Source organism: Coregonus lavaretus (genome assembly GCF_964263955.1).
Source record: "Coregonus lavaretus genome assembly, contig: HAP1_SCAFFOLD_1020, whole genome shotgun sequence".
NCBI lineage: Eukaryota > Metazoa > Chordata > Actinopteri > Salmoniformes > Salmonidae > Coregonus > Coregonus lavaretus.
This window is the reverse complement of record NW_028165430.1, coordinates 65,598-84,204: the sequence shown is the minus strand read 5'-3', so window position 1 is coordinate 84,204 and position 18,607 is coordinate 65,598. Positions and strand designations below refer to the sequence as shown.

At 42.7% G+C, this 18,607-nt stretch overlaps 2 protein-coding genes across 2 annotated transcripts in view; one reads left to right on the top strand and one right to left on the bottom strand.

Moving 5' to 3' along the window:
- LOC311115873 (protein FAM227B-like) overlaps positions 1-18,607 on the top strand; it is a gene marked incomplete at both ends in the record, with an annotated part of 70,472 nt that overhangs the window by 24,092 nt on the left and 27,773 nt on the right. The gene's annotated exons all lie outside the window — the stretch shown is intronic.
- On the bottom strand, positions 1,886-17,959 carry LOC311115874 (fibroblast growth factor 7-like). Its single transcript, XM_084190997.1, has 3 exons — positions 17,163-17,959; positions 4,038-4,144; positions 1,886-2,473 (listed from the first exon to the last, which is right to left on the bottom strand). Exons 1-3 carry the CDS (start codon positions 17,449-17,451, stop codon positions 2,258-2,260), a joined length of 612 nt encoding a protein of 203 aa, XP_084047123.1. The 5' UTR covers positions 17,452-17,959; the 3' UTR covers positions 1,886-2,257.

The following is an 18,607-nucleotide window of genomic DNA, read 5'->3' as shown; positions in this document are numbered from 1 at the left end:
TTATCAAACCTTAGTAAATTAATAGGGAGTCAATGAGCAGCTGTCGCATGTAATTACATATGTATTTTAGTTTGTACATATATATTTATCAATATATTGTGTATATATATGGTGTGTTTTGAACACTTGTATAGTGAAAAGGCAAGTCCAGCTTGCTGACTGTCTTTACATTGATCCAACGTCCAACAGTGGTACTGTTTGCTTATTATACTACGTTTAGTTACACTTTATTTTACAGCCTGCTTTCTACCTGTTATTTACTTAAACATAACATGGAAACAAATTATTATTACTCAGTAACTAGCTCTTAGAATATTTGGGACTAAGTGAAACAAGTAGCACTACAATAGGTACCATTTGATATCGCATCGTTTTCAATTTCATTGATTGATTAAGTAAGCTATAATTAAGCAATAAGGCCCCAGGGGGTGTGGTATATGGCCAATATACCACAGCTAAGGGCTGTTCTTAAGCACGACGCAACGCAGAGTTCCTGGATACAGCCCTCAGCCAAGGTATATTGGCCATATACCACAAACCCCCGAGGTGCCTTATTGCTCTTATAAACTGGTTACCAACGGAATTAGAGCAGTAAAAAAAAATATTTTGTCATACCCGTGGTTTACGGTCTGATATACCACGGCTGTCAGACAATCAGCATTCGAACAACCCAGTTTTTAATACAAATTATAACCAGCTGTTTGTTTTAGTAAATTCCAGGTAAATACCAACTCTATTTTATTACTACTCCTATATTCATTACACTATTACCCATTATAATAAGGGAACTAAAATGAGTATAATAGTACAACTATTATCAATAATAATACTTTTCTTGAGTAAAGTAAGTGACTGATCAGCTTACTTTAACATTACATTTTGACATTGCCTGGAGAATTCAGTCAGTAGGAACAGTTTTATTATAAATGTTCTCAAACATCCCTTTTCTAATTCCTTTCCCTGTATTGTGTTTATCCCAAAACAACTGTTATGCATGCTGAAACAGAGTGCTTGACTTCATCCATATCAAGGTTATTGTTAGTATTATTGACCACAATCCATTCTGTGAAGAAATATGAGATAAACAGGTAGTTGTAGTGCCATCATAATGGTGTAGAAATCCTTGTTACAAAAAGGTACTAACGTAATTGCAAACTGAAAAAATCATTGTAAAAGCTTAAAGGCACAGTGCAGTCAAAACGTGATTTTCCTGTTTTTTATATATATTTCCACACAATGAGGTTGGAGTAATACTGTGAAATTTAGAAAATTATGATAATGCCCTTTTAGTGTAAGAGCTGTTTGAGAAGACTGCATGAAATTTCAGCCTGTCTTGGTGGGATGGAGTTTTGGCCTGCCTGGTGACATCACCAATAAGAAAGAGAGTTTCAAACCTCTCTGCCAATAACAGCTAGTTTTCCCCTCCCCACTCAGACCACTCCCAGACAGTCCTAGCTAAATTCTTGCTTGAGAAATTGCTCTTTGCTAAGAAGCTATTTTTGTTTATTTTTGACCATTTGTATTTAAATCGATCAGAGTAAGGTACTTAATTGTTACTCAGAACAGCTGCATTGGACCTTTAACATGCACACAACTGAGGAGGACCGTGCATCAGTTTTACAATAAAAACTTTGACACATGAATGGATAAGTAGCTACAGAACTTATTTACATTGTACCAGCTAATATGACGTGACTGAAGTGGTATACTGTACTGACTGGAGTTAGATTATATTAAATTATACATCAAAGATCTGCAGCTAAGCTGTCACAACGTCCAAGAACCCCAACATGGGTCATCCGGACGTCACAGCTTCAGTCTTTTCTGTTCTCAGTCTTTTCTGCACTCTCAGTCCTCTCTCCTATCCTTCTTTCCTCCTCTTTCTGTCCTCTCTGCTCTCTCAGTCCTCTCTCCTATCCTTCTTTCCTCCTCTTTCTGTCCTCTCTGCTCTCTGTCCTCTCAGCTCTCAGGCCCATCCTCTCCTCCTCTTCTCCTCCTTTAAGGCCCCATTTCTCTCCTCCTCTCCTCTTTCAGTCCTCTCCTCCTCTTTCAGTCCTCTCCTCCTCTCCTCCTCTTTCAGTCCTCTCCTCCTCTCCTCTTTCAGTCCTCTCCTTCTCTTTCAGTCCTCTCCTCCTCTTTCAGTACTCTCCTTCTCTTTCAGTCTCCTCCCTCTCTTTCAGTCCTCTCCTCTTTCAGTCCTCTCTTCCTCTCAGGCTCCAGTCACCCCTTCCTTTTTCAGTCGGGTCCTCTCCTTCTCTCAGACGCCAGTCCTCTCCTCCTCTCTACATTTCATGGGGATGAAGTGGGAGGCGATGTGTTCCCTCCTGGTCTTCTTCCCTCTCAGCGGCCTGCCCTTTTGAGACAGAGCAATGAACATCTCCTTGCCGTTTCTAGTCCACTTAGTAGACGAGTACGCGTTGAAGTAGTTTTCTAGGAAAACCTCCTTGAAGTTGCAGTTCTCATTGTAGATTTTCTGTAAATACATGAGGACACAAAATGGGACGATATTAGGCGTGAGGAGGGTTATAAACATCTTCTGGCTTTTTTACTTGGTTATATTTCTCCTATTTATATTTCAGTCATTTAGTTGACACTCTTGCCACTCTTAAGTAAAACCTTGTTAAAAAGTGTTGGAGGTGCTAGAATAAAATATGAAATCATAGTGCAAAACCCCCCCAAAAAACACAGTTGCCTTTCATGAATTAACACTGACTTTGCTGATAGTTACTTTATTGAGGAAAAATGTACTTACTATGACTGAGGTGTGGTAGTCTCACCTAGCTATTTTAAGATGAATGTAAGGCGCTCTGGATAAGAGTGTCTACTAAATGACTAAATGTAAATGTAGAATAACAATAACTGGTTAATACTTTATTCAAAAACAATTGGTATCTTCTCCAAATGTGTCAGACATACAGTGCCTTCAGAAAGTATTCACACCGCTTTACCTTTTCCACATGTTGTTGGGTTACAGGCTGAATTTAAAATGGATTAAATTGAGATGTTTTGTCACTGGCCTACACACAATAATACCCCATAATGTCAAAGTGTAATTGTGTTTAAAAAAAATGTGTTTGAATAAAAAATGTATTAAAAATGAAAAGCTGAAATGTCTTGAATCAATAAGTATTCAACCCCTTTGTTATGGCAAGCCTAAACAAGTTCAAGAGTAAATATTTGCTTAACAAGTCACATAATAAGTTGCATGGACTCACTCTGTGTGCAATAATAGTGTTTAACTTGGTTTTTGAATGACTAACTCATCTCTGTACTCCACACAGACAATTATCTGTAAAGTCCCTCAGTCGAAGAGTGAATTTCAAAAACAGATTCAACCACAAAGACCAGGGAGGTTTTCCAATGCCTTGCAAAAAAGGGCACCTATTGGTGGGTAAAAACAAAAAGCAGACATTGAATATCCCTTTGAGTATGGTGAAGTTATTAATTACACTTCGTCGTTACAAAGATACAGGTGTCCTTCCTAACTCAGTTGCAGAGTTGAATGGCTGTGATAGAAGAAAACGGAGGAAGAAAACGGAGGATGGATCAACAACATTGTAGTTACTCCACAATACTAACATAATTGACAGAATGAAAAGAAGGAAGCCTGTACAGAATAAAACATATTCCAAAACATGCATCCTGTTTGCAACAAGGCACTAAAGTAATACTACAAAAAAGTGTGGCAAAGCAATCAACTTTTTGTCCTGAATATAAATGGTTATATTTGGGGCAAGTCCAATACAACACACTACTGAGTACCACTCTACATATTTTCAACCATAGTGGTGGCTGCATCATGTTATGGGTATGCTTGTAATCGTTAAGGACTGGGGAGTTTTTCAAGATAAAAGGGAAATGGAATGGAGCTAAGCACAGGCAAAGTCCTAGAGGAAAACCTGGTTCAGTCTGATTTCCACCAGACACTGGGAGATTAATTCATCTTTCAGCAAGATAATAACCTAGAACACAAGGCACTGTACAGTACAGTGCATTCCAACCCTGTCCAGCAGAGAGATGCTAGTTTAGTTCATTACCTTGCCTTGCAGCAGGCCTGTCCTGTTCATGGAGATATAGTACTGGCTCTTCACTCCTTTGATAGCTAACACTCCTCCCTCGGACACCGTACGGACCTCCAGGATACCTACAGGAGACGGGGCAGATATATAAATTACTATAAATTACTATAGTATACAGTGCCTAGTGAAAGTCTACACACTCCTTGCACAGTTTTCACATTTTGCTGCCTTAAAATTAAATCTAAAAAGGGATTTTTGGTGTGTAGACTTTCACTGGGGGACTGTATATACCCTTTGAGCAACAATCACAGAGGACATACTGTACCAATAAACTTAACAATCACAGGACAAATATCTAAATACTACAGAAGACTGTCAAATATCTCAATACCCACAATATATACCTAACAATCACAGTACTGATATAAGAGACTACCACAGTATCTAAATATATATAATGATGTAGTAATCACATGACAAGGACCATCACTGGACCATCACAGTAGACCTATCAGAGAGTCTCAGTCAGGACAGATAGTAGGTATGAGACCTACTAGCCAATCCCACTCAAGCGTTCCTCTCCTGATCTCAGTATTCATCTTCATTAATCTAACAGGAAGGAGGTCTTAGTGGTTAATCAGTCTGCGGTTAGGTTGGTCTCTGGCTTTACTGGATGTATCCAGGCAGGCCCTCCTCTCTCTTCTCTGGGTGGCCATTACTAAACCACAGCTTCATGCCATGCCACATATGGGAGGCAGACTAGGCATGCTCCCCCGGGATTGAGAAAACTACCTACTCTCCTGCGCTTTGCACGCTACACCACAGCCCCATCCTCAGCCCCAACCTCTGCCCCAGCCTCAGTCTTCAGACCTACGCCTCAACTCTCTCTCTCACTCTCTGTGGGAGAGGACAAAAAAAAGGATTTAGCTTGTTGGTTTGCTTTACGGCCATGGAGCACCGCTGAGATTAACAACATAATTTAGATATCTCACGGGATACTCAGATATAAAGTTCATGTGATTTATTTACTATTCAAATAACAAGTTGTTCAACCCATTTTTTTAAACATGCACACGTTTGATGTTTTATTACGGGTGTAGAAAGCTACAATAATATAGTGTTTTTCTTTTGAAAAGGGGCATAACAATTCATTTTCCAATTTACTGGCTCATTAAACATGAAGAATATCAGATGGTGTATATTATATATCGTAGCAAAACAAAAGCTGTCAGGTCCAACACAGGACTAATGTGTTAATAAAACACAGTTGTGATAGCGAGCGAGCGGTTGCCAGAGCAACATCTGTCTGTGTGTCAGCCAGACCCAGACAACAGTGACGTTGTGTTTATCAAAGACTCTCTCTCTTCTGGTTCACCTCCCTCAGAGTTAATGATCACAGATGACCAAGCATCATTAAGGATCCTATAGAGCCCCACAGTGGAGGTGTCATAATACCCATAAAACCTAGCTGTCAAACAGGGAAATGGTTCCAATTGTTTTTCCACCATTCATTTTTCCCCATAGGGGGATTTTAGAAACACTTAACATAAGGGCTGTGTTTCGTGTAGGCCTACCCTGGCATGACATTTTGATAGACATGTAAATGTCTCTTGGACAAGGTGACTTGTATCAATATATTCGGCTGTGTGTGTGTGTGGTTGAGAAACACCAGTGCTGTGGTTTTAGCCCATGCATCTGTAACTGGCAGTGTTTGTAACAGCGTTGCACACTGTGTGAAGATGTGTCATGGAGATTTACTGCTCGGCTGCTGAGAAACCAGACAACTAGACTCTTTAACACCAGTTCAGAGAGCAGCTCAGGTCAATTATGTTAGGCAGAAATATTTTATGAAACAACTGCAGTAAAGTCTGTTACTAAGTACATCCTCAATGCTAAAAGCATTTTAGATAATTGTATGTACAGTCAGACAGACTGTCACGACGTCCTCCGAGGCTGCCTCCTCTCCTTGTTCGGGCAGGCTTCGGCGTTCGTTGTCACCAGCCTTCTAGCCACTGCCGCTCCATATCTCATCATTCCATTTGTTTTGTCTTGTTTATTACACACACCTGGTTCATATCCCCTCATCAGTACCTGTATAAGTGTTCCCTCTGCCCCCTTGTCTTTGTGTGTGATTGTATATTGTGAGATTAGTGAAGCTCGGTGGAGCTCCTTGTATTTTGTATCACCAGGTTATTTTCCCGTGTGCCTTCTTGGTTTCAGTGTGCCTGTTTTGCGCACTGGACTGTTTTGACGCTTTATTGCGTAACTCTGTATTCCAGAATAAATCCTGTTATTCTGTGATTTACCCTCCTGCGCCTGACTCCTTCAAATCACCTCATCACACAGACACAGAGCAACAGACAGGCAGATAGACACAGAGCAACAGACAGGCAGACAGACACAGAGTAAAAGAGAGTCAGACAGACACAGAGCAACAGACAGTCAGTGGTCCTGCTTTGATGTGTGTGTAGCAGCTTCACAGACATTCAGATTAAATGCTGAGCTCTTTGAGCCACAGCTATTTGTCACATCAAACAATTGATGCCAATATCTCAATGTCAGAGAGATAGAACTGCAGTGGAGCAGAGAGAGAGAGAGGGAGAGAGAGAGAGTGAGAGAGAATAACTGCAGTGGAGCAGAGAGAGAGAGATAGAGAGAGAGAGCGAGATAACCTCTGTAACAGTCAGACTCTGCCAAACCCTAACGTGAGAAACTTTACTAAACATTTTGGGTAAATCTTGAATCATGTATTGAAGCCAATGGTACAGTTGTGGGAAGGTTGTAGTTGCACAAATGTTTCTCAATCCCTTCTTCTCAATCCAGCCTTCACTGGTTAATATCTCCCATGGGAAGCAGGAGATGATCCAGCCCTCACTGGTCAATATCTCCCAAAGGAAGCAGGAGATGAATGATTAGAATTATTAATGTTGTATGATGAGCGGTATTGTGTTGGCGCTGGGCTGTAGTTGTATGATGAGAGGTATTGTGCTGGAGCTGGGCTGTAGTTGTATGATGAGAGGTATTGTGCTGGGGCTGGGCTGTAGTTGTATGATGAGCGGTATTGTGCTGGGGCTGGGCTGTAGTTGTATGATGAGAGGTATTGTGCTGGGGCTGGGCTGTAGTTGTATGATGAGAGGTATTGTGCTGGGGCTGGGCTGTAGTTGTATGATGAGAGGTATTGTGCTGGGGCTGGGCTGTAGTTGTATGATGAGAGGTATGGTGCTGGGGCTTGGCTGTAGTTGTATGATGAGAGGTATTGTGCTGGAGCTGGGCTGTAGTTGTATGATGAGAGGTATTGTGCTGGGGCTGGGCTGTAGTTGTATGATGAGCGGTATTGTGCTGGGGCTGGGCTGTAGTTGTATGATGAGAGGTATTGTGCTGGGGCTGGGCTGTAGTTGTATGATGAGAGGTATTGTGCTGGGGCTGGGCTGTAGTTGTATGATGAGCGGTATTGTGCTGGGGCTTGGCTGTAGTTGTATGATGAGAGGTATTGTGCTGGGGCTGGGCTGTAGTTGTATGATGAGTGGTATGGTGCTGGGGCTGGGCTGTAGTTGTATGATGAGTGGTATGGTGCTGGGGCTGGGCTGTAGTTGTATGATGAGAGGTATTGTGCTGGGGCTGACATTAGGCTAGCAGACAGAGTGCTTTGTCACAGAAACACTGAGAGCTGAGAGCTATAAAGCAGCTGAGAGCTCTGGTCACAAAGACACAGAACAGAACTGATACACTATTCTGTTACTGCTCTGTCTCAGACACTGACACTGTTTAGTGGACACAGGGAGACCAGAGTGGTGCACACAACACACACACACACACACACACACACACACACACACACACACACACACACACACACACACATACATACACACATACATTTCCCTGCTCTCTCCCTGGCCCAGCCCAGCCAGCCCCTGGCTAAGTCAACACATTGTGGGTGATCCTTATTCTAACTCTGTCTTCCCTGGATCCAGGCTGGATCCACACTGCTTTGCATATTAAGGATGTAATAAAGCAGAGTCTGGTCCAACAGGAAAACACATCATGACAAACCAGCAGAGACGGACTGTTGTTACATTGTCAGCTCTAACGCAGTTTGAAATTAATAAAATAAAAAAACACCACACAGCTATTTAAGGAATGGACATACAGTTGATGTCGGAAGTTTACATACACTTAGGTTGGAGTCATTAAAACTCGTTTTTCAACCACTCCACAAATTTCTTCTTAACAAACTATAGTTTTGGCAAGTCGGTTAGGACATCTACTTTGTGCATGACACAAGTAATTTTTCCAACAATTGTTTACAGACAGATTATTTCACTTATAATACTGTATCACAATTCCAGTGGGTCAGAAGTTTACATGCACTAAGTTGACTGTGCCTTTAAACAGCTTGGATAATTCCAGAAAATGATGTCATGGCTTTAGAAGCTTCTGATAGGCTAATTGACATCATTTGAGTCAATTGGAGGTGTATCTGTGGATGTATTTCAAGGCCTACCTTCAAACTCAGTGCCTCTTTGCTTGACATCATGGGAAAATCAAAAGAAATCAGCCAAGACATCAGAAAAATAATTGAATACCTCCACAAGTCTGGTTCATCCTTGGGAGCAATTTCCAAACGCCTGAAGGTACCAGGTTCATCTGTACAAACAATAGTACGCAAGTATAAACACCAAGGGACCACGCAGCCGTCATACCGCTCAGGAAGGAGACGCATTCTGTCTCCTAGAGATGAACGTACTTTGGTGCGAAAAGTGCAAATCAATCCCAGAACAACAGCAAAGGACCTTGTGAAGATGCTGGAGGAAACAGGTACAAAAGTATATATATCCACAGTAAAACTAGTCCTGTATCGACATAACCTGAAAGGCCGCTCAGCAAGGAAGAAGCCACTGCTCCAAAACTGCCATAAAAAAGACCGATTACGGTTTGCAACTGCACATGGGGACAAAGATCGTACTTTTTGGAGAAATGTCCTCTGGTCTGATTAAACAAAAATATAACTGTTTGGCCATAATGACCATTGTTATGTTTGGAGGAAAAAGGGGGATGCTTGCAAGCCGAAGAACACCATCCCAACCATGAAGCACGGGGGTGCAGCATCATGCTGTGGGGGTGCTTTGCTGCAGGAGGGACTGGTGCACTTCACAAAATAGATGGCATCATGAGGAAGGAAAATTATGTGGATATATTGAAGCAACATCTCAAGACATCAGTCAGGAAGTTAAAGCTTGGTCGCAAATAGGTCTTCCAAATGGACAATGACCCCAAGCATACTTCCAAAGTTGTGGCAAAATGGCTTAAGAACAACAAAGTCAAGGTATTGGAGTGGCCATCACAAAGCCCTGACCTCAATCCTATAGAACATTTGTGGGCAGAACTGAAAAAGCGTGTGCGAGCAAGGAGGCCTACAAACCTGACTCAGTTACACCAGCTCTGTCAGGAGGAATGGGCCAAAATTTACCCAACTTATTGTGGGAAGCTTGTGGAAGGCTACCCGAAACGTTTGACCCAAGTTAAACAATTTAAAGGCAATGCTACCAAATACTAATTGAGTGTATGTAAACTTCTGACCCACTGGGAATGTGATGAAAGAAATAAAAGCTGAAATAAATCATTCTCTCTACTATTATTCTGACATTTCACATTCTTAAAATAAAGTGGTGATCCTAATTGACCTATGACAGGGAATTCTTACTAGGATTAAATGTCAGGAATTGTGAAAAACTGAGTTTAAATGTATTTGGCTAAGGTGTATGTAAACTTCCGACTTCAACTGTATCTCTTTAGTAATTTGTCAACAAAGTTGTAACATTTTATCACCCTGAAATAGAGAGGGAACTTCTTCTACATACTTGGGTTGTACAGTATTTAGCTCAGATGTTGGTCAAACAACTTTCATCCTATTGCTCTGATTAAGGGTTGTTTATCTGAAAGCTCAGCTCACTGAATAAGAAGCCTGTAGGATACAGACTGCACCACTCCTGAGTGTGTGGATGTTTAATAGGAACCTGCATCACAGCTGAGTGTATGGATGTTTATTAGGAACCTGCATCATAGCTGAGTGTGTGGATATCGCTTCTCTACTCTGGTGTTTCTAGTCTTTTCTAAGGGTTTCTAAGCCCATGTGTGTCATGTTACGGCTGAGTCACAGGCATCTGATGGTTTATGGTGCGTAACGCTGAGGATGCGTCTCAGGTCAGATCTGGCTGCTGAGGTTATTCAGGGAGACACTCAGAGGCTGACACTGACTGATAGAACAGGGTCATATCTCTTATACTGTTATACTGTTATAATAGGGTCACAATATATTTGTAATACTAACAGCGTCGCAATACTATATACCGTACAGTATATTCTATTGTAATAAAAGGGTAACAATACTATTATCTGGTATATTGATACAACAGGGTAACTGTCACGACTTCCGCCGAAGCTGCCCCCCCTCCTGGTTCGGCCAGGCTTCAGCGTTCGTCGTCACCGGAGTACTAGCTACTGCCAATCCCATTCTCATCACTCCACTTGTCATGTCTTGTCAATCACACACACCTGGTGCTCATTCCCCTAATTAGTATGTGTATAAGTGTTCCCTCTGTTCCCCTTGTCTTTGTGAGAGATTGTTTGTATTGTGAGAGCATGTAGCTCGGTTGAGCTACTATTCATTGTGTTTATGCCAAGGTGGATATTTTCCCTTGTAATAGTTTCGTTTGACGCTTGGGGCGTTTGATTTATGTAAACGGAATAAACTCTGGACTCTGGACTGGTATTTTACCTCCTGCGCCTGACTCCTTCATTCACACCTCGTCACAGTAACAAATCAATAATACTGTTGTATATCGCTTATACTGGGTTATAACAGGGTAACAATACTATTATATAGCCTATCTGTTGTACTGGGGCAACAGACACAACACACTCACCAGCAAACTGTCTGGAGGGTTTAAGAGTGTTCCCATATGTTTGTGAATAGCCTACAGCAGGGGTAGGCCACTAGATTCAGCCGCGGGGCGATTTTTGTCGGAGCGGATGGTCGGGGGGCCAGGACATAATTATAATAATTTGTACACTGCAAATTGACCACAACTAAGCCCAAAAAAGAGATTGTATTTGAAAATAACAATACTTTCATACCTTGAATACATTGAGACAAGATCTCATATGTCTCTTTTAAATTAAACAAATTTCTAGCTGAATTCCTGGTGATTTTACAGTATTTTCTTTATACCAAAAACAAAAATCCTAAAATGTACTAAAAACTTTGGGGGGGGGGCAAAATAAATCAATCACTGGCTAAAACTGGCCCGTTGCCGACCCCTGGCCTACAGTTACAAATTATTTGCTTAAAACCACATACAGTAAAACATGCTCTGCTGTCTATGAAGACCCTTCTTCAGTGTTTTCACTACAAACCAAGCACCAGCGTCATGTGTTAGTGATTCAGATTAAAATGCTGTGATTGGGGATTAAAAAAGCCAATGGCTGTGTCTGAAATCTGGTTTGCCTACTACTTACTTAAACTGCATACTGTGTACTAATCGTATACTATTTAGAACGTACTGTTTAATAAAAACCTAATGCAGTAAGCAACAAATATCAGCATACTAGGCTCATCCTACTGAGAATGCGTAATCTCATGCACAATTGTGTTGATTCCTGCCATTCATTCATTTTGGTACTTTGGTTTTCTTATAAAACAGCTCAGCTAGCGATGCTAGGTAGCTAGCTAGCTAATGTTAGCCAGACTACATCTGACTAAGAAGCTCATGCATGGCCACATAGACACGGGATTCAGGGGCCAGCTGGTTAGATATGATTCCACCATGGGCAACAACAACTGGATATTAGTTTGTTTTCAACAAGATATGTTCAACTCATAGCTATATAGTTTATCCAGTGACCATCGCATTTAGAAGGATAGCTACTGACTGAAATGTAGCTAGCTCACAGGCCAGGCAGTAGCCACTACTAGCCAACTAATCGTGGATTTCCTATTCTTTGGAACATTTGGGTTGACTTGAATATATCAACAGACAGTTTGTGGAAATTAAAACAATTATAATTTGTGGACTCATTTTATGAATGATCGGAAAGTGAAACTAAAATAGATTGGTATGTAGCTGGAAGTCGGTGCTCACTGGTCATCCTGGCGAGCAAGCCTCTGCAGTGCATCTTTGTGATGTCACACACCCAAGAAGGCTCAACCAAGCACCCAACGTAACTCATGAATATTAATGACTTTGCCTCCAGCTATCCTGCAAAAAGAAATGTAGCTTTTGGTACAGCACGCCCCCAGCTGATTATCAGCTGATTATCAGTCTGAAAAGATGATTATCTTCCTCAATAGTGTGCAGCGAATTCTACTAGATGAAAGGCGTAAATGAGTATGACATCCTGGCGTTAAAAGCGTACACATTTTATTTTACGAAATTTCACATATTATAAAACATACCCAAAATGCCTACTATTTAGAACACAAGTACGGGTATTCGAGCACTGACTTTTATCTAATCCGGTGTAATATAGTGTACTATATGCCTGTTAGCGCATACAGTACAGTATATCACCTGTGTTTGTTTGGTTGTCAGGTTGGACTAACACAGTGGACAGGACATTGAGCAGAATACCCTGAGAAACTGACCTCAAACCTGTTCCTATAACAACCTCTTAGCACTGTCCACCCTGAGAAACAGATCCCATGCCTGTTCCTGTAACAGTATCTCATTGTTGGGGTACTCTCTTGTTTTAGAATAAAGGGTTAGATGATTTAGTCTACTCTAGTCAGCACAAATAGCACAGAAATGTATGTATCTCAATTCCTTCCTGTCAGCCATTGGAGTACTTCCAAGTTCCATCACAAGTCTCAGACAGTAGTTTGAAAGACTGTCAGAGTTCACTTCATAATCAATCGCTGAACCCGTTCACTGTCTTTCTGAGTAAAGTCTTAGATTGTCGTCTGTGCTCAGAGATGCGCTTGAGGGGGAAAAAATTGTTAAGCTCTGAGAGAACAAACTGTCATGGCCAACGGTCACTCTTTCCCCACTTTGTCATGTCTGTGTTCGTTTGTCTGCCTGTCTGTCTGTCTGTCTGTGCAGCGGTTGTGTTCAAGGCTGGTTAGTCCCCAAGCCCACCTCACCCCACCTCACTTCACCTCAGCCCTGTCCTGCTCAACCCAGCCCACCTCACCCCACCTCACTTCACCTCAGCCCTGCCCTGCTCAACCCAGCCCCCCCCACCCCACCTCACTTCACCTCAGCCCTGTCCTGCTCAACCCAGCCCACCTCACCCCACCTCACTTCACCTCAGCCCTGCCCTGCTCAACCCAGCCCACCTCACCCCACCTCACTTCACCTCAGCCCTGCCCTGCACTGCTCAACCAAGCCCACCCCACCTCACCTCAGACCAGCCCAGGCCAGACAGAGGAACAGAGCAATATGAATCAAAGATTTATTAGCTATATTCATGCCCATGCTGGGCTCTTCAAAGGCCTGTCGGTGTGTGTGTGTTTGTGTGTGTGTGCGTGCCTGCATGTCTCCCTGCGTGCTATTGTCAGACACATCTGGGTGGATCCATTTCTCTGCTTCTCATCACCAGTTTTTGTTTCGCAAGACCCAACTTCCCCCTCCTCACCAGAGGCAGAGGCTACCCTGGTCATGCCAACATTCCACAGCCAGATAGACAGGCATATGGGCAGGTGAGCAGACAGACAGGCAGACAGGCTACGTCAGCATTCCACTGACACACAGACAGGGAGGGAGGCAGGCAGGTGAAGAGACAGACAGACAGACAGACAGACAGACAGACAGACAGACAGACAGACAGACAGACAGACAGACAGACAGACAGACATTATTGAAACCTAAAGAGTGATTGTTTTGATGTCACTCAGTACGCAGACACACTCACACACACTAACCCTGTATCTCTGTGGATAGACTATGTCAGCTTGGGCTACTTCATGTTTTACATTTTGACATTCTAGTCATTTAGCAGACACTCTTATCCAGAGCGACTTACAGTTAGTGAGTGCATACATTATTTTTTCCTTTTTCATACTGGCCCCCCGTGGGAATCGAACCCACAACCCTGGCGTTGCAAACACCATGCTCTACCAACTGAGCTACATCCCTGCCGGCCATTCCCTCTCCTACCCTGAACGACGCTGGGCCAATTGTGTGCCGCCCCATGGGTCTCCCGGTCGCGGCCGGCTACGACAGAGCCTGGATTCGAACCAGGATCTCTAGTGGCACAGCTAGCACTGCACCACTTCACTGAGGTGTTTGAATATGTGCGTGGGTGTGTGCGTGTTTCATGCCAGTTCATTTGTCCTGACCGTCTGCATCCCCAGCCTGAACTCCCAGCCCCTTGGTTTACTTCATTAGTGGCTGTGTTTACATGGTGTTATGGTTGGCTCTGCCAGAGCCTACACCTGCTTCACTTTACCTCTGTCACTTTGGCTGCCCTAACAGAGACACATGACCCATTACCAGTGTGATTACACTGCTGAGGGAACATTGGACAATAACATCAGGCTGTTCCAGGGAGTCCCAGAGGGGAGAGCGCTAGCTGCTATATGACCGTGTTCCAACAGCCGTATTACTCACTCAACAGACTGGGAGATAACTCACACAGACACAGAGGAATCTGCCAGCGGAGCTCTCTGTCTCTCCGTTTCTCTCCGTTTCTCTCCCTCTGTTTGGTTTTTGGGTTCTCTCTCTGTTTTTCTGCTCTCTCTGTTTTTCTGCTCTCTCTGTTTCTTTCTTTCGCTCTCTTTCCCCTTCTCCCTCTCTATCTCTCTCTTCTATCTCTTTTTTCTCTCTCTCTCTCCCTCTCTGATTAGACATGAGTGACTAAGATCTCAGCAACGTGGACGTTGCTCAACCATATTGTTATTAACAGTAACACATCAGCTGTAAAAATGTTTAGACATCTCTGAGAGTCTAAAGCAGCCCATAAATATACAGTAAGTAGAATCAATAAGTCAGAGCCACTGTTAGTAAAAGATTAATCCTACAACAAAGACTGGAATTCAATCAAACCTGCCACACCAGTTTACGCTGTATCTATCTTTGTTTACAAACTACAACCTGCGCAATATGGGTTTGTTTGATAGAATTTCATTGAAGTGATGAGTCCTAAGACAGCACATACAGTAGATGTTAAGTTGTAGATAATAAACCTGCCTTACTGTAGCAATGAATGGGGTATTAAACAGAATATAGCATTTGGATCTGTAACACTACTGTAACATTTGGCCGGTCTTATAGATATAGAGATACAGTAGATAGATCAGTCTTACTGTAAAAGTTGGTGAGTTAAGGGTTAATTAGGGCTAAGTGCCTTGCTCAAGGGTACATGAACAGATTTTCACCTTGTCGGTTCGGGGATTCGAACTAGCGACCTTTCGGTTACTGGCTCAATGCTCTAACCCAGGGGTGTCAAACATATTTTGCCCCGGGAGCCCCTATTCGGTCTTCAACGAGGTCAAGGGGCCACACATAAAATTGGCAATATTTCCTCGCGGTCAACATTTGCTAAAAATAGTCCTCTATCCATCGTTTACGGAATTTCCGATGCTCCCTGACTGACTAGCTTTCATTTCGGTGATTATTAACGAGCTGGACACAGTCAAGAAACTGTATGAATGTAGGTCCATTATCATTTATACACAGTTTTGATTTGGTTTTAGTCATTTGAAAGTATATTGAGTTCGTTCCCCCTCACGGGCCTGGACACCCCTGCTCTAATGGCTAGGCTACCTGCCGCCCTATACAGTGTATAGATCAGTCTTACTGTAACAGTTGGCGGGGTCTTATAGATAGATATACAGTATATAGATCAGTCTTACTGTAACAGTTGGTGGGGTCTTATAGATAGATATACAGTATATAGATCAGTCTTACTGTAACAGTTGGTGGGGTCTTATAGATAGATATACAGTATATAGATCAGTCTTACTGTAACATTTGGTGGGGTCTTATAGATAGATATACAGTATATAGATCAGTCTTACTGTAACAGTTGGTGGGGTCTTATAGATAGATATACAGTATATAGATCAGTCTTACTGTAACAGTTGGCGGGGTCTTATAGATAGATATACAGTATATAGATCAGTCTTACTGTAACAGTTGGTGGGGTCTTATAGATAGATATACAGTATATAGATCAGTCTTACTGTAACAGTTGGTGGGGTCTTATAGATAGATATACAGTATATAGATCAGTCTTACTGTAACATTTGGTGGGGTCTTATAGATAGATATACAGTATATAGATCAGTCTTACTGTAACAGTTGGTGGGGTCTTATAGATAGATATACAGTATATAGATCAGTCTTACTGTAACAGTTGTTGGGGTCTTATAGATAGATATACAGTATATAGATCAGTCTTACTGTAACAGTTGGCGGGGTCTTATAGATAGATATACAGTATATAGATCAGTCTTACTGTAACAGTTGGTGGGGTCTTATAGATAGATATACAGTATATAGATCAGTCTTACTGTAACAGTTGGTGGGGTCTTATAGATAGATATACAGTATATAGATCAGTCTTACTGTAACATTTGGTGGGGTCTTATAGATAGATATACAGTATATAGATCAGTCTTACTGTAACAGTTGGTGGGGTCTTATAGATAGATATACAGTATATAGATCAGTCTTACTGTAACAGTTGGTGGGGTCTTATAGATAGATATACAGTATATAGATCAGTCTTACTGTAACAGTTGGTGGGGTCTTATAGATAGATATACAGTATATAGATCAGTCTTACTGTAACAGTTGGTGGGGTCTTATAGATAGATATACAGTATATAGATCAGTCTTACTGTAACAGTTGGTGGGGTCTTATAGATAGATATACAGTATATAGATCAGTCTTACTGTAACAGTTGGCGCGGGGGGCGGATGGGGTCTTCCTGGGGAATACATTTATACATCAACATTATTATTTTAGCAGCAGTGGCCACGATTTAGCAGCGGTGGCCATGATTTAGCAGCGGTGGCCATGATTTAGCAGCGGTGGCCACGATTTTAGCAGCGGCGGCCACGATTTTAGCAGCGGCGGCCACGATTTTAGCAGCGGTGGTGCGCCGATGCCAAATGTATATAGGGGAAACACTGGTCTTACTGTAACAGTTGGTGGGGTCTTGTGTCCCGTTGATGTTGCCGTAGTCGTCGACGGTAAGGAACCACTGCGTCCGGCTGAACAGCTGTCGTATGCGTACGTCTCCCCCCTCCATGTAGTCGTAGTTCCGTGCGTGGCGCTCGTGCTTGGAGCAGTTCATGATGGCGGCCAGCTGCTCGGGTGTGCAGTCGCTGCAGGCCACACACACGCTGCCCAGCAGGAAGATGATGTGAAGGTACAGTCCCGACAGCAAGTTAGGCAGGTTGCATGGCAGTGTCATCCATCTGGGCATTATAATGCACTGCTGTGGGGCGCCACGGACAACATGCTGAAATACTGCTGTCTGCTCTGGCAGACAGAACAGAACAGAAGGCCAGACAGAGCCCTCCTAGCGCTGTTCACTAGGAGCCTGTCGGGCTAGTTTCCCTGACCTGTGACCTGTAACCCCTGGCTGGGGCGCTGAGGCCAGCTGGTGGGAGGTGGAGTGGGTGGAGGGTAGGAGGGTTGGAGAGTGACCAGGCACTAGTGTGATGTCTCTCTCTGTTTGGAGTTGTCTGGCTGTCTCTGTTGAAAGGACACAAGGCTGTAGGTTGATGTCAGTCTGTCTCACTGTCTCTCTGTATGAATGAGGCCAGTCTTTATGTTGATGTCCGTCAGTCTGTCTCAGTGTAATCCTCACTGTGTGTCTTGGTTGTGTGACATTGTCCTGTCTGTTTCAGTCTCTTTTCTGTCTGTTTCCGTCTGTTTCCGTCTGTTTCCAGATGTTTCCAGATGTTTCAGGGGTTCTGTGGAGGCCAGAGCTGTGGAAGAGAAGGATGTTTTTTGTGTGTGTGTGTTAGATGTCTGTTATTACTACAGCTAGTAGTATTAGCCTAAAGGTCTGATATTTCTACAGCCTGTAATTTAGATGGCAGTCCAGTGGATGTGGATCTACAGTATACTACTACTCACACATGGATAAAGTATGATTCCCAGACAGTGTTGATTGTTAAAGTGAGGAGTAGAGCTGCAGTGCTGAATGTAACACTGGACATCTGCTTTAGGTTTGTAACCTCGCTCTAGTAGCCGGTCACTCTTAATCCCAGTGTGCAGTGGTTTACCAAACTGTCCCCAGCCCAGTCTACTGCCTACTGTACTGTACCTTACTGACCTGTGCACTCAAAACCTTTTGCCATGCATCTTTAGCAACAACACTGATTGTGATATGTCCGATTTCATAGATTGTGTTGTCAATGGCTCTATCGGTCTCTGCGATCTTGTTGTTGTCATTTGTCTCAGACAGAGTTGTCTGGAAATGGAAATGTAAGCTGTGCATGCTCAAGATGTGATTCTCAAAAGATGCCAGTTCAAGATGCAAGTTGAAATTCCTGAATAAAGCCCAAAAAGTGAATTGAAATGAACTCTCCTTTAGCTGTGTGTGGATAGAGGGACATATTCTAGAGCTGCTA